The sequence below is a fragment of the Mytilus edulis genome, chromosome 7 (assembly GCF_963676685.1).
Source record: "Mytilus edulis chromosome 7, xbMytEdul2.2, whole genome shotgun sequence".
Taxonomy (NCBI): domain Eukaryota; kingdom Metazoa; phylum Mollusca; class Bivalvia; order Mytilida; family Mytilidae; genus Mytilus; species Mytilus edulis.
This window is the reverse complement of record NC_092350.1, coordinates 86,608,003-86,635,477: the sequence shown is the minus strand read 5'-3', so window position 1 is coordinate 86,635,477 and position 27,475 is coordinate 86,608,003. Positions and strand designations below refer to the sequence as shown.

General features: G+C 32.9%; 1 protein-coding gene across 1 annotated transcript in view; it reads left to right on the top strand.

Moving 5' to 3' along the window:
• The window catches only part of LOC139482712 (uncharacterized), a 46,127-nt gene extending 27,270 nt beyond the window's left edge, over positions 1-18,857 (top strand). Inside the window, exons 5-11 of the mRNA XM_071266781.1 lie at positions 796-902; positions 3,384-3,837; positions 5,781-6,553; positions 6,988-7,018; positions 12,670-12,941; positions 15,359-15,386; positions 17,162-18,857. Of these exons, the coding sequence (XP_071122882.1) occupies positions 796-902; positions 3,384-3,837; positions 5,781-6,553; positions 6,988-7,018; positions 12,670-12,941; positions 15,359-15,386; positions 17,162-17,547 (2,051 nt within the window). The 3' untranslated portion in view covers positions 17,548-18,857. The remainder of the gene's footprint in view (positions 1-795; positions 903-3,383; positions 3,838-5,780; positions 6,554-6,987; positions 7,019-12,669; positions 12,942-15,358; positions 15,387-17,161) is intronic.
• Positions 18,858-27,475: the final 8,618 nt, after the last annotated feature.

The following is a 27,475-nucleotide window of genomic DNA, read 5'->3' as shown; positions in this document are numbered from 1 at the left end:
ATAGATTACCTTAGCCGTATTTGGCACAACTTTTTGGAATTTTGGATCCTCAATGCTCTTCAACTTTGTACTTGTTTGGCTCTATAAATATTTTGATATGAGCGTCACTGATTAGTCTTATGTAGACGAAACGCGCGTCTGGCGTACTAAATTATAATCCTGGTACCTTTGATAACTATTATTAATATAAACATATAACACGTTCAAGACTTACAAATCATTAAAACATGAACTTTGTTGTTAACTGATCATACGAATTCTAAATTCATCGATTGAACCAGAGGGTGTAAGTAAGAGGATGGAAATCAATGATGAAACATGCTGACAGACGGAAGCTTTTATACAAAATGAAAAATCCAGAGAGAAACAGGTGTTTGGAATCGCGATCTTTAATATATTTCAATCAAATGGGGTTCGCAAGGTATTGAATGAATGAATGAATGAATCTTTATTGCATTAGCAACAACATTGCTTTAGCATAAAACTCGGTCAAATTAAATATTCTAAATTCCATTGATGGTTTTTTGGAATTAATCCATGATTCATTGGAAAATAACATATTGTTAACTTGGTGATATGGGCAGTGATCAACATTGAATTCATAGTGACATTAAGTCAGAGAACTCACTTTGAAATGGCAATAACCTTTAAAAATAAAAGAACATTTTATGTATTTAGTAACAGACAAAAAGCACAAGGAATTACTAGAAACCAATATCGATATTGCAAACTCAAGCCAGCTATTTATCCCGAAAATCCATATAACTGGAAGTAAGAGATATATTGTATTTTCAGTTTTTTTACAACACTGGGTCAACTGTATCCTTACCTATTGTAAGGCAGTATATACAGGAATTCCAAAGATTTTGTTTGTTGCAACCCATAAAGACAAAGTACCAAAGGTAAGTGAACTAATGCTAACTAATATACAGACACGTCAGATAATGGCATATGGTATTCTTTACATCACTTATTTTCACTAACAATTCAGCACATGATCAATGAAAATGAAATTGCAAGCTGTCAATCGAACTTGTTCATTTGATGTTTGCCGATAATTTAGTATTAGAAGGGCTTTGGTGATCGAGTGGTCTAAATAGTTCATATTTTGTAATACCATCCCGTTAATACTGAGAAGTGAGGTACAAATAATAAATTATCAAATTAAAGAAACTACTTGGTGTGTAATAATGCAAATTGGTCAAGTTGGCAAAATGGTTGTCCAGCTGTAAGGAGAAACTCAAATAACATTTTCTTGAAAAATTTATTGTTTTATAATTGGATAATTCATAATTACTACTGTCCCTACTGTAACAAGGTTGCAGAAGTGATATTACTAACTGTTGTGTGGTTTATGCATTAACATTTGTGAATTAATTAGTTGGAGGTAACCACTTTTGAAGTCAATACTGTTTGTTATAAAGTTTCATTAGCTTTGGTAGATAGTGCTCCGAATGAGCAAAACACGTCGTACCTTTGTTGCATAAGTTACAATGAAGTTAAACTTATATGTAAAATCTTTCAATCATTCGTCAAACCTTTATCATTTGCTTGATATGTCCAAAATATTCTTTCTTTTTTCGGGGGAAGTTGTTTAATAATAATCCAAACTTAAGGTAAATAAATTTGTGTAAAACAAATATGTTACACAAATGTTTGGACAAATATTAGATCAATTGAGAATGAAGCATCGTTTCAGTCAAAGGTCAGAATCACAGCAGTAGATTGAAATTAAGGCATGTTTGTTGTTAGAATATAACAGAAAAAGGCAAATTTAGGATTATTGAGAATATCTATACAAGATCTGACAGCATTAATTTGATTGCACCAGATCAGATGCACATTTCTACAATTAGGAGATAACTGTATTGTATTTTAAGCTCCGACGGCATCAATTGGGGATTTGATGGTCGCAAATTAAGTGAACTGGTGACGTGTTAGCGGAGACAGTAAACGGGTATTTGCGACCATCAAATCCCAAATTGATGCCGTCAGAGCTTAAAATACAATATTGTTATCTCCATTCTAATGAAACTGACAGAAAACAACGTTAAAACATGTATTTAAAATCTGTCATATGCCGTCTGCGCTTAAACGTATGTCCCATAGCATCAATTGTCAATTGATGCCATGTAAGAAAGTGACGTTATCCAATCAAAATGAACGTTACAAACGTAAGCTGGCATGTCAGTTAACTGCTAGTAGTCTGTTGTTATTTATGTATTATTGTCATTTTCTTTATTTTCTTTGGTTACATCTTCTGACATCAGACTCGTACTTCTCTTGAACTGAATTTTAATGTGCGTATTGTTATGCGTTTATTTTTCTACATTGGTTAGAGGTATAGTAGGAGGGTTGAGATCTCACAAACATGTTTAACCCCGCCGCTTTTTTGCGCCTGTCCCAAGTCAGGAGCCTCTGGCCTTTGTTAGTTTTGTATTATTTTTATATTAGTTTCTTGTGTACAATTTGGAAATTAGTATGGCGTTCATTATCACTGAACTAGTATATATTTGTTTAGGGGCCAGCTGAAGGACGCCTCCGGGTGCGGGAATTTATCGCTACATTGAAGACCTGTTGGTGACCTTCTGCTGTTGTTTTTGATTTGGTCGGGTTGTTGTCTCTTTGACACATTCCCCATTTCCATTCTCAATTTTATTGCATTAGAATGCCTCTTCACTGATGCTAAAGGTTCAAATATTTAAAAATCAAGAATTTATTACAGACTTTGAAGATAGGATTTTATCAACAAATCGAAAACCCCGAGTTGTTTTTCGGTTCAATAACTTACGTTTTAATGATGGACATCAATTTCAAAATGGACGTATTTCACTTGTACTGTCATCGTGCAATGATCTTTGATTGTATTGAAAATGTACCAAAATGTCGTTTCTGTGCGAAAACTTCTATATCCAGCCCCCTTCCAAAATGTTGTTCGTAATGAAAGTATGGAGGTCAAATTAAATATTCAAAATTCCATTGATATTTTTTTTTGGAATTAATCCATGATTCATAGGAAAATAACACTTTATATCAATGTTTGTGCAATTACTAAGAACACTTACCATAGTTTTATGTAATCACATTGCAATCTCAATATGTTGTTTCGTTGAATATTCTATTTTTTGGCATTTAGGAGTTGGACCCATGAAATAATTGTTTTACATGAACAACCAATAAACGGTTTGCTGTCATTTTGCACGCCTTTATTTAGTTTTTTCTTTTAATTGTTCATGAGTATTAAACATGTCTAAAATCATCAACTTTTTATTTTGGATTACTGGATTCACTGATAACTTAGTTTTACATGAACTAAGGCAGTGCATACATTGCATCTCACCTTAAAATCTTATTACTCTCTGTTCTTCTGTATTGTTTAATAGGAAGATATTGAAACACGGCGTGCCGAGTTATATAGTGGAGTAGAAAAGTTATTTAAAGACCATGAAGGACGAGGACATCTGGTCATCGACAACCAAATATTTGTCAATGCCACAGACAAAACAGATCCGGAGATCGATGTCCTTAAGACAGCAATCACAGATCTTACCTTTCAACATCCATGTTGGGGAGAGTCAATGCCCAATGCCTCTGTTCCTCTTGAACTTGAGATTGCTAATTTGGTATCAAAGGGGAAACAAGTATTGTTATTGAGAGAAGTTGAAGAATTGAATTCCATCAGCAAGGTGTCCGTCTTGTCAAATGAAGAGCTGAGAGATTTTCTACAATTTCACCACTCACTGGGGAAATTAGTCTATTTCGATACCCCACAGTTGAAAGGTTATGTGATCATCAGTCCGCTGCTTCTAGTCGAAGTGATGAGATCCTTTGTTACAGGTATTATATGATATACTATCCACTTGTATATTCTCCATGGCCATCAAACACAGCCAGGTGTCTATATAATATGCTAATAATCTCATTATTTTACATTGTCATATCGGGGCCTTTTATAGCTGACTATGCGGTATGGGCTTTGCTCATTGTTGAAGGCCGTACGGTGACCTATAGTTGTTAATGTCTGTGTCATTTTGGTCTCTTGTGGAAATTTGTCTCATTGGCAATCATACCACATCTTCTTTTTTAATTAGGCTAGATAATTGTCAAAACAATTCAAAAGACTGTCAAAACTAAAATATTTGCAGTTCTAAAACTTTCTAGAAAAATTCTCAATCACAGACTCATAAATCAACCAATTATAATACTGGATATGATGTTTGAAGGTGTACAAATGAAAGTTTTAAGATAAAAGGCCTTACATATACACAATCACAGATACAAAAAGCAGTGAAACAAAGACTTGATCACCTGACAATTGCCATTTCTTGATGTCAAAAATGTTCTTCTCTGAAACTACTAAAACAGTTGCAACCAAATGTTCATTGGAGTATCTTTTCTAAAGAGGTTGTGCTTGTATCGCTGCTGTCAGTCATTCAAATGGCTGCAAAATTATACATAAGGTTCACATGTGTTAATGGTCTCAATATCTTTACGTATAATAGATAGGGAAAATAGAAGTAGATCAAACATGATCAGAACATTAAGATCTTCCTACTTTCTGCCTTTATCTTAATGATCAGGTCATCCCTGTAGTTTGTATAAGAATAAACTGCATATTACCAATTTTTTTTATCAATATGAGATCTCGAATATTTGTATTTAACCAAAAAAATTAAAAACTACAATAAAGTCATTAATTGTAGTATCAAGTTTGACTCGAACCCCAAATTTAGTCAAACTAAATACATGAACATTGATATTTGCCATTTTCTAGTACGCATCAAGAGTATGGGTTATAACTAGAACGCTTCGAGTCAGAATATGATGTCTAACTAGATTGACAAGTCTTTCTGTTGACTGTAAACGTTTCAATTCTGTTATAACAAAAAGTACAGAAACACTAAAAAAATTATCCACCCAATTCGAAAATTAAAATCACATTTCAAATATCATTGATAAATCATGAATGTGCTTTTTTGAACTAAAAAGTTAAATAACAAAAGTACTGAACTTCAATAAAAATTCAAATCGGAAAGTCTTTTATTAAATGTCAAAATCAAAAGCTGCAACACATCAGACGAATCGAATACAGTCATATTCCTGACAGTTGCATAAAATTTCATTATATTGTCAACAATGTATTCTTTTTACTTTTAATGCAATCTGTTATGTTTGTTAATTTGTAGATCTGTTTAGTATCCCTTGTTCACCTCTTTTCTCACTATTTGTTGTTCGTTTACCTATACAAAACATCATCGTAATGTTTGTAACCTCTTAGCAAAACTTAAACAAATTAGACCAAAGTCATTATCAGTGTTATTAGAGTATATATATTTTTTAAACGGGTTTAAAGATTGAACATAGGGACGAAATGCAAGCTTTGTTTATTGTAATGAAAATGAATAGAGAGAAAATATGACAGTGCCAAACATTATCAAAAGGTTGATATCTTGTAATAAGCTATTCTGTAAAAACTGTCAGACGTTTTTTTATAGGAGTGAGTGCCCTTAAATGGCAAATGATAACAGTCTTTTGTTTTAAATCTTTGCATATTTAGTTAAAAAGTATAAAAGAAAGATGGAAACAAAAAAAGCCGACATAATCAGCAAGACAAGATTTACAAATTAGTCACATGTATGTCCCGACATCATTAGTAAACTCTTTTTAGAGGTCACAAAATTATTTCCTTCAAATGATTTTTTTCTTTTTGTGCTTTGAGCTCGTTTTTTATCATAAGATTTGTTTAAAACTTTTTTAGTTGTTTAAATTTTACTTTACAGATATTGCCTTCTGGCCAAAGAAAGGCCTTATTAGAAATACTTTCGAAAGGATGTCAGGAAGTGGAATAATACAAAGAAAAGATCTGTATCTTATTTGGGAACAAAAGCATTTCAATAAGATATCACCCTACAAAGAGTTCATATTTGATATGCTTATCCACCTTGATATTCTATCAGAGCAGCGTAGATATGATACTAATACGGGAAGTCGGTTACCAGTGGAAAACTTCTTTGTTCCCTGTATGCTCACTCAAAGAAATGACACAAGATTCATGACCCATGAATGCACACCAGAGAAAGCCATCAGTCTAGCTTTTGTTTTCAAAGGGACAATCATACCACCAGCCTTACCGAATCGTCTCATTAGCGCATGTCTCAGTATGTGGACTGTGAAGACATATGAAGAAAAACAACTCCTGTTTTCAGGATTCGTTGGTTTATCATTCGATAAAGCACATGATATTGTAGTGTGTGTTGAAGGTAACAAGATATTGCTCTACATAGTCCATGAAACCTCCAATGGACTGATCGTTCCAGATATTGCCACTGGTATCAAGGAATGCGTGTTCACAACATTAGAGAGAATCTCAGATTTTTATAAGTCCACAGTCTCCTCTAGCAGGCAAAAACTACCCTTCCACATAGAATATGCATGCTCCAGGTTAGAATGCCATGTCACTGAAGAGGCAGCATTGACAACTGATGAATGGATCTGTGAGGAACATAAGATTGTACATACTAAAGACAAGTGGAATATTTGGAATCAAGATCAGGTAAATATAGATCCTATTTAACTTATGTAAGATCAGGTATGTACAGTATGTAGACTAAATGAAACAGGGATTTCTTCTCTTGATTTTTTTTTCATCTCTTCCTTGTATATTAGATTGGTCTGCAATCTTTAAATCTTAGTATTTTGTACTTTTTCTTCAAAACAGCCACACCAGTATACCTAACATTGCAGGGTAAATACTCTTTTTCGACATTATCAAACATATGGCTCAATATGTTTATAAATACTTTACAAATTACATCCTTTGAAGCCTTGTCGGGAATTATATGCAAAAGTGTTGTAGGGGCTAAAATATTGTATGAAATTTAGTAAATACATACAACATTAAGTGTTTCACCGCTGAGTTCCCCATGCTTAAAAATACAACCCATGATTTTGTATTGATAAATTCATTACCACCACGTTTTTTTTCAGACAAAAGAACAATGTGAAATGGACTGTCAAGGTAAAAACATTTAGTGATTATTACCAAACTGAGCATTATTGTTATTCAATTCAAAACATTTTTGAATAATAGATATTCTATCATATATTATAAATCAAATATCTAAAATGTAAGGTTTTCTAGTGGGTCAGATATTTTTTAAGATAAATACTACAAGATTAGAAACAATAATGTAAAACATATATAAGCTATATAGATATAGGAAGATGTGATATAAGTGTCAATGAGACAACATGAGGCTAAGTTTATGATTAGATCAGAACAACATTTATCACATGCAGATATCTATAAATGTAATTCTGAACTATTACCACCACAAACATTTTTTTGCAACCCTGACTATTTGGATTCTTATCTCTCATCAAATTTAAAAATTAAGCATTTTGTAAAATGACTAATTATTAAGTCAATTTGTAAATTTCGAACCTTGCACATGTTGCAAGGGATTTTATATAATTAATAAGAATTACTTTAGGAAAGTAAAAAACTCGTTGTAAGTACTTGATAAATTACATGCTTATATTAGTGATTTTGAATATGTTCAAAGTTTTGATTTTTCTACCCTATATACCACACTGCCTCGCAATAAACAAAAGAACTTTGTCAATTGGACATGCTTTGATACTATATATGCACTTGAATTTTTACTCGGTAACATTTTTGTTCGCTTTGGAGATTCTGGATATCGTCAGGTTATCGAAATTCCAATGGGGACTAACTGTGCACCGCTTATTGCGGACCTGTTTTTGTATTGTTATGAGTTACAATTGATGACAAAAATCAGCAAAGACCCATCGAAACAACATCTGATACAAAAATTTAATAATACTTTTTGATATTTGGATGATATATTGGCTCTCAATAATGACGACTTCAGTAGGTATACTAAAGAAATGTATCATGTTGAACTTACTTTAAATAAAGCTAATGCTTACAATGACCACTGCCCTTTCCTCGATCTTCATATCTATATCATTAAAGTAAAGCTGAAGGGCATACGATACAGTTTTGAACCTGTATTTACAAGTTGATGAACATTTGCATATAGGCTATTTTTTACCTGATGAAATCAAATATGTAATAAAAAATATACCTTCATGTGCTACTTTTTGAGTAAAATGAGGTCGAAATTTTGTATATTTGCTCAAAATTCAGATTTGTGTCCGTATTTTCTTTTTTGAAAGAAAGACATAACTTTATTTTTTAAAAGATAAATCAAATGTTTTTTTGTTAAAAAATCGGTAATTTCTGTATTTTATAAGTATCATTAAAAATTATCCAATTTTTATTCAGAAATTACTCATATTTATCAAATGTTCATGAATAGAGGAACAAACTTCATTTTGTGCTGCATGTTTATCAAAATTAAAAAAAAAACCTCTATTTAGAGTTTTATAAAATTTAGGTCACATAATCTCCTTGCAAAATGAAACAAATTGACGTTTTAAAAAATAAGGGGTCCATGCACTCATTTTCAAATTAAATCAGTTTGAATGATAAAAATCAGTCGAAAAAAGCATCTTTTCCCGATATGTCATAGTTTGACGTCGCGAAAATAACATTTTACGTTAGCAACGTCATTACCTCCCCTGTAACTGTATCGTATGCCCTTAATACTAAAATGTATGATATAAGAGATAATTTTTCATTTCTTATCGTTAATTATCCATTTTAGATGGTGACGTTCCCTTGTCACCATCTTACGGTGTTTATATATCTCAACTTGAACCATTAGCTCGTGTATGGAACAACGTTTTAGATTTTAAGAAGCGAAATTGATGTATTACTGAAAAAAATATTACATCAGGGTTTTCGATATCACAAACTAGTCAAAACATTTACTAAATTCTATCATCAACAACGACACCATTCGTAAATATAACTCAACACGCAGACTTTTTATACCTTCAGGTATTTCACATCCAATCCTTTATGGTAATATTCTTTATAAAGCACAAAAATGTCAGTATTCACCTCAGAAGCTAACAAAACCTTTAGATAGACTTATTAAGAAAGGATATAGTTACGATACTGTTGTCAGGTCATTAAAGATAACATATTTTGGCTTTAATATTGATTCTCTTATAGGGTCTTTGCATCGGAACTAAGCACATTTATTCAAAAAACAGTTATTGGCATGACATGGGTTATATTCTTCTCATATATGTAAGAATGGTATGATACTAAACCCCTAATGGGAGGGATTGTGCCTGACATTCATATGATGAAGACATAATCTTTCAATCAGTTTAATTGAAGTCTGGAGCGGGCATGTCAATTAACTGATAGTAGTCTGTTGTTATTCATGTATTATTATCATTTTGTTTATTTTCATTTTTTACATTTTTTGACATCAGACTCGGCATTCTCTTTACCTGAATTTTAATGTGCGTATTGTTAGGCGTTTACTTTTCTACATTGGCTAGAGGTATAGGGGAGGGTTGAGATCTAATAAACATGTTTAACCCCGCCGCATTAATTTTTGGCCTGTCCAAAGTCAGGAGCCTCTGACGTCTGTTAGTCTTGTTTTATTTTTAATTTTAGTTTCTTGTGTAAAATTTGGAGTTTAGTATAGCATTCATTATCACTAAACAAGTATATATATGTGTTAAAGGAAGCCGAAGGACGCCTCCAGGTGTAGGAATTTCTCGCATTGAAGACCTATTGGCGACCTTCTCCTGTTGTCTGTTCTGTGATCGGGTTGTTGTCTCTTTGACCCATTCCCCATTTCCATTCTCAATTTTATTGTCATTTTTTTAAATCACTGACATTTCAATATGAAAAAAAACTGCCTGTTAACTTTCTGGTGTAAATTGATGAAAAAAACTATTTTTTGTGTTGAAAGTATGCTGTGTTGTATGTACTCACTCTGTATTTCAGATTGTAAGTTTTTGAATTTCTTGTCCATGTTGTCATGATGGTAAAATGACAAGATATTCTGATAGAACAAAATTTACAAAAATCTAGAAGTTTGATATCTGGAACACATCTTCGCTAGCCAAGGGTTACGATCCACTTCCCTCCTATCCACCCTTGGCAGATTAAGCCAACATTTTTGATAACAATATTGCGCCATCAATCGGTAGATTAAAGTCACACCCATTTCGAATACATTATTCTTGACCAATGGTTGCACTTGAACTCTTCAATTTTGAGGTAAAAACACGGTAGCGTCTAGATACTAAACACTTGGTAAAACAGAAAACGAAAATATCCGTTGACATTCATGTATATGTACAAGAAACATACACAGGAACTTCTATAAGTTGATTAAAACATTCAAATTGTCACTAGATATATTTGTATGTTTAGGGATGTAAAGACTTGTTGCAAAATAAGCACATGGCAATTGTTTACTGACACCTTCTACATTTACACTTATCATGCTATATGCGCTTTTTGTTGGATGCAGCCAGTTTCGACTGCAACCGATGACAATAATAACCTTGTGTCTCCGAAATTCTATCTCAGTCCGCCAAGGGTGGAGAGGATCGAAGTGGATCATGGCCCTTGGCAAGCGAAGATGTATGGAACAGAGAAAAAGGATATGTTTGATTTACTGATTGTTGTTTGTTTGTGTTTAGTAGAAAATGTTTCACGCGTATTTAGGACGAGAACATATTGATTATAAATCAAATAGGTAAGTCTGCACTTGATTGACTCAGAAAAAGGACACGGATTTTGACTGGGGTTTGTTTGATAAGAACAGAGATGTTGCCTTGCAATAGGCACCCATAGGAACGATCAAATCATGCAGAAAGCGTAACCCTCTCATAAGATGAGTCAATATCAGTAATGTCTCTTTTCAGAAAAAAAAATATATGTATATTTGTCCTGCACAATCTAACAGCCCCTCCCCCCATTCCCCTCGTTTAGCATGGGTTTCATCATACAAGGCCATGTCTTGGTTGTGATGTATAGTAATTAAAGAGTATCGTCGTGTTACTTTTGGAAAGGATTTGTTTTGTCTTTATAATCTGACGAATAAAAATGTCAGTAGTGTATCGATGTGAAAATTTTTCGAAATCAACCAAGACCAAGGTCAACAAAAACTGAGAGAATGCAATTAACTCAGAAACGAGACCCAGTGCGTCAACACGCTAAGCACCTGAGATCACCCTGAGTTTTCAGTGGTGTTCGTGTTGCTTATTCTTTAGTTTTCTATGTTAGGTCGTGTGTACTATTGTCTGTTTGTTTGTCTTTTTGATTTTTAGCCATGGCGTTGTCAATTTATTTTCAATTGATGAGTTTGACTGATTTTTTGGTATCTTTCGTCCCTCTTTTATAACCACTGGGTTGGCGTCTCTGCTGGTGGACATTTTATCCCTGGGGACATCATCTGCGCAGTAACAAAATTGCATGAATTTAAGATCTAACAGGATACTTGTTCGGACGTCGCCCAGTAAAAAAAGGTCAGAAACAAACGTCACCATGGACACAGGGTCGTCTGATACGGCAGGTGTCCCCTCATCACCAGACATATCTAATATCTCAAACATGACTCATTCAAATCATCATGATAGTGACAATATCAATATAACACATATACAGCCATGTTCAGGTCTTCTTTAAGATATTTTGGATTTTGATGACTGAACAACATTGTTTGGAAATGTGATACCAAAGGCGGCAAAACTTTTTAATAACAGATGCTCAATTCACTATAGCAATTTTACTAAGAAGTCATATTTTACCAGAAGTTACGATGATTTGAATTGTAAATCGATAAAATTAATGTCGTCTACGGATCAGAGTGTAACTTTTGCGGATTGGTATACTTCGGTGAAACGGAATGAAGGCTAAACAAATTTATGTGCGGTCATAGATCAGAAATTAACTTCAATGCAAACGACATATTTTATCAGCATTTTAATCAGTCTGAGCATTCCATCGTTACTATGACAGTTCGCATATATACCACAACTCGAACAATCCTCATCTTGCAACGTCTCTCCGTAGACCAAAAGAGGACTACTGGATTAGACAGTTGGGAACTGCAACACATATGGTTGCAATGACAAAATTGATGGTATAGGTATTATATATATTCCTTCGTGTAGCTCGGTGAATGTCATGAATATTTTCAACTGTACTCCTCGACGTAGACGCAGTCATGGTCATCATCATTATACATAATCTACTCTGTATGATGTCTCTATTAATGACTTGCTGCCATTTATACAAAAGCGGGTAGGTATTCATCACATTCGCACGAAGTTTGATACATTACCCCTTTCAAAACTTCATTTTCTGTTCAATTTAAGTTTCGAAACCACCGCTACAAACCCTCATTTAAACCAATACAAACTAACAGCTGCATGACGGAATTTTAGATCATTTATTAGAATTTGAGAGTATTCCAATAGTTCAAATACGTCTTAGCGCATGTCACTAGTGAATACTGAATATAGTGAATACTAAGAGAATTGTGTACTCTATAAATGCTGAACATTAACTTCTTTTGTAAATGGCAGTACAAAACATAGTCTGTTATTATTTATTTTATGTAAAATGAACTCTTCTCTTAGAAAATACAAGTAATATTACATGTTTAACTGAATTGAGTAAGCAAACTCGTGTTTGTTTAACAATAATCAACCATCCTTAAGATGTTTGATTCACTGTATAAACATTCATTTTTACATATATAGGTTTACAAGAAGGTGCCTTAAATCAGATACCAAGTGACGTTGAACTTCAAAGATTTGCATCACGATGTGATGATGTCATCATAAAAGAGTTAGCCATACGTCTTGGTATGAGTTTCCAAGAATGGGATGAACTTGAAAGGAATAATCCTGATTATATTCAGATTGTCAAGTATAGGATACTGGTAAACTGGAGAGAACAATGTTCAGGAAAATTCAGCAACATAGCAAAAGCTTTAACAGATATGAAACTAACTACACATAAGTTGTGTCAGGTAAAGTAACAGAGATAAAAATAGGTACGCATATGTTGTGTCAGGTAAAGAAGCAGAGATAAAACTATCTACACATATGTATTGTCAGGTAAAGTAACAGAGATGTAATAACAACACATATGTATTGTCAGGTAAAGTAACAGAGGTGAAACTAACAACACATATGTTGTGTCATGTAAAGTAACAGAGATGAAACTAACTACACATATGTTGTGTCAGGTAAAGTAACAGAGATAAAACTAACAACACATATGTTGTGTCATGTAAAGTAACAGAGATGAAACTAACAACACATATGTTGTGTCAGGTAAAGTAACAGTGATAAAACTAACAATACATATGGTATGTCAGGTAAAGTAACAGAGATGAAACTAACAACACATATGTTGTGTCATGTAAAGTAACAGAGATGACACTAACTATACATGTGTTGTGTCAGGTAAAGTAACAGAGTTAAAACTATCTACACATATGTTGTGTCAGATAAAGTAACAGAGATGAAACCAACAACACATACGCTGTGTCAGGTAAAGAAACAGAGATGAAACTAACAACACATATGTTGTGTCAGGTAAAGTAACAAAGTTGAAACTTACTACGCATATGTTGTGTCAGGTAAAATAACAGAGATGAAACTAACAACACATAAGCTGTTTCAGGTAAAGTAACAGTGATAAAACTAACAATACATATGGTATGTCAGGTAAAGGTACAGAGATGAAACTAACAACACATATGTTGTGTCAGGTAAAGTAACAAAGTTGAAACTTACTACGCATATGTTGTGTCAGGTAAAGTAACAGAGATGAAACCAACTACATGTACACATATGTTATATCCGGTAAAGAAGCTATGTCAGAAAAAGTAAAACGACTGTAATATTTCTGACTTGGCACAGTCATTATTTACAGAAAATGATAGAAAAAACATGTTTTACAGCTAGATAAACCTCCAATTTTTGTGATCCGTGTTCATCGTTCTGTTTTATTCACAAAGATTGTGTGAGCAACCCAAACAGACAAAATAGGTCAATGTGATAATAAGTTGTATCTAGCAGCCAAAACTGTTGATAGTTATCAAAGGTACCAGGATTATAATTTAAAGCCCAAATAACATCGCTTTTGTGTGTAAAACTCATTACATTAATTGCTTGATAAACGAATTCGGTATTGACAATTCACTTTCAAACTCAACATAAACCCTCACGACACTTAACAAAGAGGAAATCCTGGATAATCATAGGTATGTTCTATGTTCCTTTGGAATTTCAAGCCAAGATGAAGAGCTGGATCTTCCATCACTGTATTGGATACCTAAACTACATAAGTGTCCTTACAAACAACGGTATATTGCTGGGTCTTCCAAGTACTCCACGAAACCTTTTTCTAAATTATAAACATCTATTTTATCAGCAATCAAAGACGAGCTTCAAATTTATTGTGAAACTGTCTATTCTAGAGGTGGCGTGAATCAGATGTAGATACTTAAACACATTTGACTTTTCTACGCTTTACACAAGTATTCCACATTCTAAACTAAAAGACAAATTGAAATAGTTGATATTGCTTTGCTTCATAAAAAAAAGACGGGGTATATATCTCCCAATTAATACGATATTCCCGTGCTTGCATTTCCTATCATGATTTTCTTGATAGAGGGTTGCTGCTCACAAGGAAGTATTAAACCAAGAGTTCCCAATGGTGAAGTTGAAATCATCCCTTCGTAAATTTTAGGGACGCCATCACGAGTTGGTTGACCGTAATGGAATAACCGTTTCACAAATGATATCGGATATGTTCATTACGTCGTAACTTCAATCCCTTTTTCTTTAATGAATGTGACCTACCGAATTAGACTATTTAACGGATGTGTTATCACATAAGCAACACGACGGGTGCCACATGTGGAGCAGGATCTGCTTACCCTACCGGAGCACCTGAGATCACCCCTAGTTTTTGGTGGGTTTTTGTGTTGTTTATTCTTTAGTTTTATATGTTGTGTCATTTGTACAATTGTTTGTCTGTTTGTCTTTTTTTTCATTTTTAGCCATGGCGTTGTCAGTTTATTTTCGATGTATGAGTTTGACTGTCCCTTTGGTATCTTTCGTCCCTCTTTTAGTACGCCAGACGCGCGTTTCGTCTACATAACTCTCATCAGTGACGCTAATATCAAAATATTTATAAAGCCAGACAAAAACAAAGTTGAACTTTACTTGACAGACAAGAGGATAAAAGATTTGCGTATTATTAATCTTCGTGAATCAGATTCCTTTTGATATACAAAAAAAGATAAGCTATCCTAGACAACTCATTTTGTGAATCAAGAGTGTTTTTTTTTTTACACATTCGAAAATAATTGCTGATCAAATATATTCAATTAATTTGCAGTATCTATTTGATTTTAATCTAATTTTGTAGGTCAAACGAATCAGAAAAGTTCAATGCGGTATGTATTCTAATGATTTCTTTTTAAAATTGTTATCAATACAAGATATGTGTTACCTAATTAATTATGCATTAACTAATAGCTGTCTTCCTCCTCAACTACAAAACTAAAACTAACGATAAAGAGTGTGAAATTTTATCAGTTAAATATAAGTTTTGACTTATAACATGTGACAAACAGATGTTATATCATGTGTCAAAAAAAGACCTCATATCATGTGACAAACTTATATCATGTGACACACATACCTTATATCATTTGACAAACTTATACAAGGCACAAACATACCTTATATCATGTGCCAAACAGATTTATATCACGTGACAAACAGATGTTATATCATGTCACAAACTTATATCATGTAACACACATACATTATACGGTCCATGTTGACTTGAGTGGTCTTTATATACGGTCCAAATTGACTTGAGTGGTCTTTATATACGGTCCAAATTGACTTGAGTGGTCTTTATATACGGTCCATGTTGACCTGAGTGGTCTTTATTTACAGTCCATGTTGACTTGAGTGGTCTTTATATACGGTCCAAGTTGACTTGATTGGTCTTTATATACGGTCTATGTTGACTTGAGTGGTCTTTATATGCGGTCTATGTTGACTTGAGAGGTCTTTATATACGGTACAAGTTGACTTGAGTGGTCTTTATATACGGTCCAAGTTGACTTGAGTGGTCTTTATATAATTTACGTCTGTGTTGTTATTCTGTGGTCTATTTGTAGAAATGTATTACTCGATTTATTTCACTTGACTGGGCGGAGTTTAACCAGTTCGCTCATAATAAACCAGTCCATCTATAGACAGGTGTATTAGGATAAACTCATCAATGAAGTGTCCAGTAATTCTTTGGTAAATTCCTTTGATGACACTGATAGGTGATTATAAATCAGTAATAATTATAACGGCAATCATCCTTATCACACACATCTTCAAATAGACTGTCCTTATGCAAATTAAAACCTAGCTCCGCCCGATCAGTTGAAATAACATTGGTAATACTATTGTATTGTTTAGTCATGTGTTTCTATATCCTGGAGTTTCTTGTGGGTTTTTTGTGCTTTATTCCTGTCACGTAATAGTGTGGGGTAACCAAGTTACTTTGATAAGCGGGATACAAGTTCAATCCTCCATTTTTTCTTAAAATGTCATGTACCATGTCAGGAATAAGGCGATTATAATTAAATAGTTCGTTTTGTGTATGTAGCATTGGCGTTGTTTTTGTTATACTCCATTGTTTCTGGTGTTCCATTGTTATCCTCTTATAGTAGATATGATTTCCTCGGTTATTCAAGTTTGTAACCCGAATTTGTTTTTTCTCATTCGATGTGTGACTTTTGAACAGCGGTATACTACCGTTGCTTTAAATTGTAGTTGGTCCAATTTGCCTATGGCCCAAAATGACTTGCACCCATGTATCATTAATCCTTTGAACATTTTTTTACTCGAGCGTCACTGATCAGTCATTGTAGACGGAACGCGCGTCAGGCACATAATCAATTGTCATTATTTGTATCAAAGATGATAGACATAGGAAGATGTGGTATGAGTGGCAATGAGACAACTCTCCATCCAAGTCACAATTCATAAATGTAAACCAACATAGGTCAAGGTACGGTTTATTTACACATACATTTTTATACGTATTTCCAAAAACCTGTGATTAAAATATTGACCATACTTTAGTAACAAACAGTAAAATATCTGTGTGTTAAGCATTAAGCATTAAGGTGTATGTGTCTAATGGTTGTGATGTTTACAGATATAAGTGACGAAAACATGGATTTAATTCCGACAGATGAAATACTTGATGAACTAGCACAAGTACTTGGTGTTTTATCCTTCCAACTGGGTATAGAATTAGGATTACCTATTACAGCATTAGACGCCATTCAGTACAACAATGGGAGGAATTTAGTTGCTCAATGTAAAGAAATATTATTCCAGTGGAGAATAGATGAGAAAGTGAGGCCAACCATACGTGTATTGGTCCAAGCTCTCGTAAATGTCGGAAGAGGCGCTAGATGTTTGGAGGAAATCATTAAAACGGTTGGAGTGAAGAAATACATCAAACAGGATGAAGTTGAAGAGCAGAAAAAAGGAAAAGTTACAACACTCTTTAAAAAACTTTTTCAGAAGAAAAATTAGTTACAAAACCTTTAAGTTTATTTTATATAACAGAACCTTACATCATTCACTTCGCTTGGCTGTGTATAAATTTGAGGGAACAAATGATATCACCCCTGTTATTGTCTTCTGGCTGGTAATATTCATATGAATATAAATTATGAGGATAAAACCAAGATGATAAGACTATAAAATGGAGTTGTATACTGACAAATCAGAATGGATTCGGAGTAGGCAAAGTAAGACCCTTAAAAATTGTTGGAAGTGTTTGTACTTGTGTTCAGTCATAATTTATAAATATATGGTGTATTTAATGATAAAGCATAACAAATATAAAGTTTGAGACTGCACACGAATGCAGCCACCTACATCTTAGAATATTTTGTTTTTATCTGTAAATGACGTGTTATGGCATATTTGAAAGATTTTTATATTTAAAAGCTTGAACTTGAGCGTCTTTAAGGACGTTCTTAAGTGAGATTTAGGAATTCGTGTCAAATGTTCGGACTCCTTGGTGTTTTTACATACAATAACAGGTAAAATAGTTTGCCCCGTAACACCCATTTCTTTTTTCATTTAAAACCTAATAGCTCATGAAAGGTCTTTAAAATTTTAGAAGATTCTTGATATTCTTTGTTTTGTTTTGAGACCCAAATAATACTATTGCAAATATAAAGTAAAAGTCCGAGTGAGCCTTTTCTCACAAAATTTTAAATCTCAAATATCTCAAAAAGGAGGACCATGATCGACCTATCAATATTTTTAGCTTATTTTTATCCTTTACGATTGCTCTACCGACTTATAGTATCAATTTTAAATTCTTGATTGTTTTAAATTTTCACCTACCCTCACCTAAGTACATCCTTAATGACGAGTGTAGTTCGAATCGTTTACATATTATAATCGAAGCGACTGAAGATGTATTCTAATTTTTTGTCCAAATCTAGCCATTACAGTATTACTACGGGTTTAAATTTATTATTGCAATTGTAGGAAATGTACAGAAATGTGGAATTAATTTTTCAGGTTTTCGTGGAATTTTACGTACAAATAATACTATTTAAAAAATCTAACCGGCTTGGTGGTTTTTTTTTCAAATATATCCAGCCATGTATTGACAAAAGTAAAAACATGAAAAATGACCGTTGGTTTTCCCGTTTGAATGGTTTTACACTAGTAATTTTGGGGCCCTTTATAGCTTGTTGTTCGGTGTGAGCCAAGGCTCCGTGTTGAAGGCCGTACTTTAACCTATAATGGTTTAATTTTTAAATTGTTATTTGGATGGAGAGTTGTCTCATTGGCACTCACACCACATCTTCCTATATCTATTGTCAATTATATTAAGAACAACACAACACTCATAGAAAATGATTAATTAATTGTTTTTTCTTATCCCTTCATACAGCAACTGAACCGTATAACACTTAGACTAGATGATGATCCAATCATATTGACTTTGTGAAAAAGACAAAGTCCTAATGCACAATTTCATTCTGTATTTTTATAGCAAGCTCATTAACTTTCGAGAACTTGTTGAAGTTTATCGGATTGTAATTTTGATTAACAATCATGTATATCGTAGTAATGTTGTAGATTGTATAATTAAATATATCCGTCAAATTGTACCATAAAGATGATATCATTGTGTTCCACTGTACCTGATTATTTTGCCCTCTTGTTGTAGATCGTGTTATTTTTGCAAGCAATTGACAAGTTTTACCATGTAAATAAAAGCTTGCTGAATTGTTTCTATTTTGATTGTACAAACCGCGTGCACAATTGATCCATATTTTTGACAAATTGTTTCTTGTGAATAAAAGCTTTTCGTTACACTAAACATGACTGGTGTTTGTTTTTACATCTAAAGTTTTAGTAAAACGATACTCTGTTGCAATCAAAATATATAACTTGAAGAAAAGACACCAGAGGGACAGTCAAACTCATATATCGAAAATAAACCGACAACGCCATGGCTTAAAATGAAAAAAAAAGAACTCCGTTGAAATTTCAACACAGAAAGTCCCTAATCAAATGGCAAAATCAAAAGCACAGACATATAAAACGAATTGACAACAAATGCCATATTCCTGCCTTGGTACGGGCTTTTTTTATGTAGGAAATGGAGGTTAAATAGCTAGCTAAACCTCTCACTTGTATGACAGTCGTTAAAATTTCATTATATTGAAAACGATGTGTGAAAAAACCCAGACATAATGGGTAGAAATGTCAAAGATATGGGTACAGCAGTCAACATTGGGTTATAATCTTAATCATTATAAAAACGTATATGTGCCAATGAGTATAAGACACTTATTGATAACGAGAATTAAAAGCAAATTATCACATTTTCGAAAATGATTGGTAAACTTTTGAATTAAGATAAACATAAAAAAATTAACAATAGTTTGATAATGACCAATTGAATTTATTTTTCTAATATAGAAAAAAGAGTAGAACTTATAATTCAAATACAAAATGGCAACGTCATGGCAAAAATAAACAATAGAAAACAATCTACAAATTACAAAACAAAATAAAGATTGCGCAGCATGAACTTTCTTCTCTAAATACACAAAGTCGAACGGAATCAAACATGGTTCTTATGTTATCATTTTGTCATTTATATAGTCACCTACCGACTAATGTTAAGGGGACATCAGGTCTGCACTCTATCCATCTGTCTGTCTGTCTGTCCATCCGTTAGTCCAGCCAGTCGTACTCCACATTTTTTCTTCATGCTTGGATATATTGATTTGATATTTGGTGTATTGTTTCATCATGAAAAACTACCGTTTAAGTTTGAAATTTGTTCTGGTCTGATGATTTTTGTCGAGCCTGCAACTTTTGTTGCAGAAAGCTCGACAGAGGGATAGTGATCCGGCGGCGGCGGTGTTAGCTCACTTCTTAAAAGCTTTATATTTTAGAAGGTAGAAGACCTGGATGCTTCATACTTTGTATATAGATGCCTCATGTTACGAACTTTCTGTCAGTCACATGTCCAATGTCCTTGACCTCATTTTCATGGTTCAGTGACTACTTGAAAAAAAAGTTAAGATTTTTTGTAATGTTAAATTCTCTCTTATTATAAGTAATTGGATAACTATATTTGGTATGTGCTTACCTTGCAAGGTCCTCATGTCTGTCAGACAGTTTTCACTTGACCTCAACCTCATTTCATGGATCAGTGAACAAGGTTAAGTTTTCGTGGTCAAGTCCATATCTCAGATACTATAAGCAATAGGTCTAGTATATTCGGTGTATGGAAGGACTGTAAGGTGTACATGTCCAACTGGTAGGTGTCATCTGACCTTTGACCTCATTTTCATGGTTCAGTGGTTATAGTTAAGTTTTTGTGTTTTGGTCTGTTTTTCTTATACTATATGCAATAGGTCTACTATAATTGGTGTATGGAATGATTGTAAGGTGTACATGTCTAGCTGACAGGTGTCATCTGACCTTGACCTCATTTTCATGGTTCAGTGGTTATAGTTAAGGTTTGGTCTGTTTTTCTTATACTATATGCAATAGGTCTACTATAATTGGTGTATGGAATGATTGTAAGGTGTACATGTTTAGCTGACAGGTGTCATTTGACCTTGACCTCATTTTTATGGTTCAGTGATCAAAGTTAAGTTTTTTAGTTTTGGTCTATTTTTCTAATACTTTATGCATTAGGTCAACTATATTTTGTGTATGGACATATTTTATGATCTTTATGTCGGTTATGCTGGGTTTATTTGACTTTGGCCTCATTTTCACGGTCCATACTAAGTTTTAAGTGTTTGTGTGTTTTGGTCTGATTTTCTTTATTTACTAGTATAAGCAATAGGTCAACTATATTTGTTGCATTGAATAATTGTTAGCTGTTCATGTCTGCCTGGCATGATTCATCTGACCTTGACCTCATTTTCATGGTTGATTGATCAATGTTTCCTTTTCTTGGTTAATGTTGAGTTTATGTGACAGTTGTAATAAAGCTTTATATTAAGGTCTATCAAGATAGTATCAAGGATTATTAAAGAAGGCGAGACATTTCAGTGTGTGCACTCTTGTGTTGTTTATCAAACATTTATATTTTTTTCAATCTGTTCAAAATAGATAATAATTTAATCATAAAAAGTTTGTTTTAATATAAAAAAAGTTTTGTTCGTATGAAAGTTTGCATCTTTTAGTTTTTGGTTTAGTTATAGAATACTGTTAAGAAGGCCTTAATATATAAAAATCACCATTATAAGTTTTTTTTTTATAAAAACAAATTTTTGGAAATAGGAATAAGGTTGATTTTTTTCAGAAATCAACTTTTATTAATGTTTGAATCAGTGTTATCATTCAACAGATTGAAAATATAATACATTCAAACTCGTATACAGATTTAAAAAAATAGAAAACATGTTATTTCCATCAGTTAAGCAGATACATTTTTTGCTCAGGTAAATTAATCAATGAGTGATAGATTTCCCTTGGAAGAAATTTAAAGGTCCTGGTGAATAAACTACAAAGAGAACAAAACCTGTTGTATTTGTTAGATGGGACAGTAGAACTGCCGAAAGTTTAAATGGACAGGTAACTTGCAGGTGAATCTATGGAAAGGCTCAATAGGGTTCGCAATAATATAAAAAAAGTTTAAAATATCAATTCTGTCAAATTGATCATTTAAAAATCAAATGTCACAACATTGTTTGGGTTTTTATAATTTGTTTTTATTTAAAAAAAACATTACAGGACTCAGATCTCTTTATTTGTTAAACCCAAAGTGAACAATAGCATTTTTTTTTATTTACGATTGTTTGAATCTATAACAGACAAGAAAATTCAAATGCAATTAGTTATTTTGTGCTCCTTCAAAATCCAAATAAAAGTAAAGGAAAAATTCCTCATCTCAAATATATAAAAATGTAGTAGCTAGACCACAAAGAATGAAAACTTTTTGTCATTAGGAATCAATATCAAGTTGGTGATAAATATATAATGTACACTACAGGATATTTATTTGTCACTTGAATTTGCTATAATCTTGTTATATTTGTGGAAGCTTACCTTATACTTCTATACCGTCAAAACTTTCAGTGTAAATTTAAACAAATCTCAACCAATGTTTGCTTTCTCTGATAAAGTCAATACAACCATAGAAAGAAAGTTTAAACTGAATGTTAGATTATACTTAGATAGATTGATTTTTATTGATATATTGTTTTTTAGGTTCCGAAACATTTAAATTTGGCAAAAATTAATATCTAACCAAATACATTGTTTATTTTATTTTTGTTCACTACCAATGCACTCAGTGTGACTGTGACTGATCGGATTTGAACTGTACCACTTTTTGGGATTAAGTGAAAGAAATTTTAAGATCCTTAGTTTCATGATAAGCAGTTCACTATTTTACAGAATGCTATTTTGCCAGTGCCTTTTATTAATAGTATAAATGAAATTGGAAAAATATATGCTATACCAAAAACTGGAATAATTTTTTTGAAATTTTAATTTCAATCCTTTAAAATAGATCCATGTTGAAATCATCAGCTATTTAGGGACGACATCAAAAGATCAATGTAAGATAAAAAACTTCATTGAAATAGTTTGGGGGTGGGGGGTTGAACGGCTGCAAGATTTGGTTATCCGACATTGATTTTTACATATATCTATATGGGTCAATCAATTTTTCCCAAATTAAGTTAAGAGGGGGGTGGGGGGATCAGTGAAAAAACTATGTGAATTAAGTTTTTTATCCTTCATTGAACTTTTGATGTCGTCCCTTATATATACATTTATATATATTCTCTACCAAGAAATTTGTTTTGCATGCACGATTATAAAAATAAACGCCTTTAAAGTGTACAAAACAACAACAATAATATTTATATATGTGTGTGTTGACCTTAAATAAGTGTGAACAAACAAAAAAAGAGTTTGGAATACAACAACAACTCTTAAACAATAAAACCTGAAAACATATAGTCATCAACAAACAACAAGTATTTATACCATCTATCAAGGTCTAAGTCATTTCCAATCTAGACAATTTATTAACAGACTGCTAAAAATACTTATAAGGTCTGACTTGGATCAGTCACATTATTTTGTGGTAGGATAAAGCTAATTTTACAAGAAACCCATTCACCCCCATTTTTGTCGAGCTTTCAGTGGCCGCTGCCACAAATGTTCACTCTGTGATTAAAGTTTTTGAAATTTGAATAACTTTCTTAACTTTAATGGATTTCTACTAAACTTGGACAGAAGTTTGTTTATGATCATAAGATAGTATCCAGAAGTAAATTTTGTATAAAAAAATAAATCATTTTTTGTCGAACCTGCAATATTTGTTGCAGAAAGCTCGACATAGGGATAGTGATCCGGCGGCGGCGGCGTTAGCTAACTTCTTAAAAACTTTATATTTTAGAAGGTAAATGACCTGGATGCTTCATACTTTGTATATAGATGCCTCATGTTAAGAAGTTTCCGTCGGTCACATGTCCAATGTCCTTGACCTCATTTTCATGGTTCAGTGACCACTTGAAAAAAAAAATCATTTTTTTTGTAATGTTGAATTCACTCTTATTATAAGTAATAGGATAACTATATTTGGTATGTGCGTACCTTGCAAGGTCCTCATGCCTGTCAGACAGTTTTTGCTTGACTTCCACCTCATTTCATGGATCAGTGAACAAGGTTAAGTTTTGGTGGTCAAGTCCATATCTCAGATACTAAAGGCAATAGGGCTAGTATATTCGGTGTATGAAAGGACTGTAAGGTGAACATGTCCAACTGGCAGGTTTCATCTGATCTTGACCTTATATTCTTGGTTCAGTGGTTATAGTTCAGTTTTTGTTTTTCGGTCTGTTTTTCTTATACTTTATGCAAGAGGTCTACTATATTTGTTGTATGGAATGATTGTAAGGTGTTCAAGTCTTGGGTGCTGATGTCATTTGACCTGGACCTCATTTTCATGGTCCATTGGTCAAAGTTAAGGTTTTGAGTTTTTGGTCTTTTTATCTAATACTTTATGCCAAAGGTCAACTATATTTGGTGTATGGAAATAATTTATGTTCTATATGTCAGTTGCACAGGCTTTATTTGACATTGACATCATTTTCACGGTCAATACTCAGTGTTTAGTATTTGTGTTTTGGTCTATTTTTCTTAAACTAGGAGTAATAGGTCAACTATATTTGTTTTATGGAAGCTTAGTTAGCTGTACATGTCTGCCTGGCATGGTTTATCTGACCTTGACCTTTTTTTCATGGTTCATTAGTTTTTTTTTAGTTATCTTGGTTAATGTTAAGTTTATGTGACAGTTGTAATAGAGCTTTATATTTAGGACTATCAACATAATATCAATGATTAGTAAAAAAGGCGAGACATTGCAGCGTGTGCACTTTTGTTTGCAGAGTTATGGTCCATGGACTTACAAAATGTACTTATATATTGTGGTTTGGCATGCGTGATATGTGTTATAGTGTACACCATGACCAGTTGATAAAGTTAAAATTTTGTTCCATTACAATGATTTTTTACCATAAGGGGACCAGGTATTGCCACGCTATTCTCACAGAATGCTTGTTATAGTAACTGTTAGAGAACTTCAAGTCAGGAATTGAAAACTTTTCGAAATTTTCGATCTATAATGCTCTTCAGCTCGTACTTTATTTTGCCTTTGAAATCTTATTGAATTCGATTGTCACTAATGGGTCTATTGTAAACGAAAAGCACGTCTGTCCATAAGAAACTGTTTCTTCTCGAAGTGACATTAACCATATGTGGATTCTAAAAAACTCTAAAGAACTTCTGTATAATTTTAAATCTCAATCCTTTTTCTGAAATTTGTTCTATCAAACTTTTGATTTTTCCAACCCTTTCTAAAAAGTGAAAATAACAAAAATACTAAACTCACAGGATAATTTAAAAGGAAAGTCCTAAATCAAATGGCAAAATAAATAGCATATACCACAATTCCCTCTGTGAAATAAATGTCAAGTGTCTTAAAGAAATAATACATTAATCTGTTCAACATAAAAATTGTAGCATACATTATAAATTCATAACATTGGGATACCATACGGCATATTTGGTTAATAGCGAACAAACAGATAAAACATGGTACACCATGGTACAAAGAGGAACAAGTAATCGGTATGATCAAGTTTCTTTATTTGTCAACATATTTGTTGAATTTGGAGGTAGACTTTTTCAACAAATTGTCGGCATTCCTATAGGAACGGACTGTGTGCCTCTCCTTGTCGACCTTTCCTGCTTTCATATGAGTTGGAGTTCCTTTAGACACTTGTATTAACAAGAAGATAAAAGAAGGCAGGTCATTTAATTTCACATTCAGATATATTGATATGTTCCTTTTTTGACAACACTCCAAACTTTTTTTAATTATGTTCCATTAATATATCCTGCAGAACTAGAATTTAAAGAAACAACAGACACGGCTTCTTCTGCTATCTCATAACCAGAATCAATGACAAATGAGACGGTTTTAATTTTGAAATTGCCAATCCCCCCCCCCACACACACACACCTTAGTAGAAATGTCTGTCTGAGTAGAAGGTTGATGAAAATTTAAAAAAACCAACAGCTCAAACAAATCGACCGAATTGATAACAACTGCAATATTCCTGACATGGTACCGGCATTTTATAATGTAGAAAATCGTGGATTAAACCTGGTTTTATAGCTAGATAAGCATCACACTTGTATGAAAGTCGTATAAAACTCCATGATATTGACAACGAAGTGTGAAAAAAACCCACACATAATAGATAAAAATGTAAACAAAAAAAAGGGTACAGCAGTCAGCATTGTGTTATTATCTTTATTATTATAAAAAGACAGCTATGTAATATGGTAAAGAGGTAAACCAAGACCATGTTGATTAATATTCTGTATCAACTTCACAAATAATACATGATGGTCTTAAAGTATAGATTATGGGTACCGACGTTGTTTAACATCTAAAGAAAGTATTCTTTCATTTGTCTTCATGAATATTATTTTACTGTTTATAGATATAAGAAGATGTGGTATGAGTGCCAAAAGGAAAACTTTCCATCAAATTCACAATTTTTCTAGGAAATTAAAAGGTCAAAGTACGCTCTTCAAAATTGACCCTTGGCGCACACCAAACAGAAAGCTACAAAGTGTCCCAAAACTGACTAGTGTAAAAAGTAGTGTCGTCAAATCGTACACTTTTGCCTAACCCGTTACTCGGATAATCGTTCGACCGATTAACCGGTAGTTAAAGTTCTTTTTTTTTAAGTCTTTTTATTGTACCCTACACATAGATATAAGATGAGGTATGAGTGTAAATGTGACAACTTCCATCAAAGTAATAAATTTACGTTTTTTTAATTATCCTTTGGTATTATACGGCTTGTCTGTGAGGATTCTTTGCGACGTTTGACTTTAAATAATCAAATACACCGTATAAACTATGACGTTTGTACCAACTTCAAATTGAAAATATGTCTGAAGCCGATTATTCTTTTCTTTTCTCTTGTTGTCTCCGAAAATAATGTGGAGTGTTTCAATTTGAAATGATAAAGCATGTTACACGTACTATCACGTATACATTCAGTACATTCACATTGGTTTGCATTTCACAATTTTTTAGTTAGCATTTCGTTTAAAGTATGACTAAGCCCTGCACGACAGTGTAGATGTAGGTCTACACAATATTAGATTAAAATGAAATAATGTAGAAAATCGTATCGTTTTATACTAATTATGTTTCGTTTAGATCTTGCCCCGAGCTGAGAGACAAGTTCTAATTAATGATTTTTGGATGAACAAAAGCAATCAATAGACTGGACAATTGATCTGTCAAATTAATTACCACGACGACAATTTTTAAATAAACCATAACTATTTAATGATTTCAATACAAATTTATATCAAATCGATCAAAATTGGAAAAAAGTCCGGTTTACCGGTTAGCGTTTTTGGT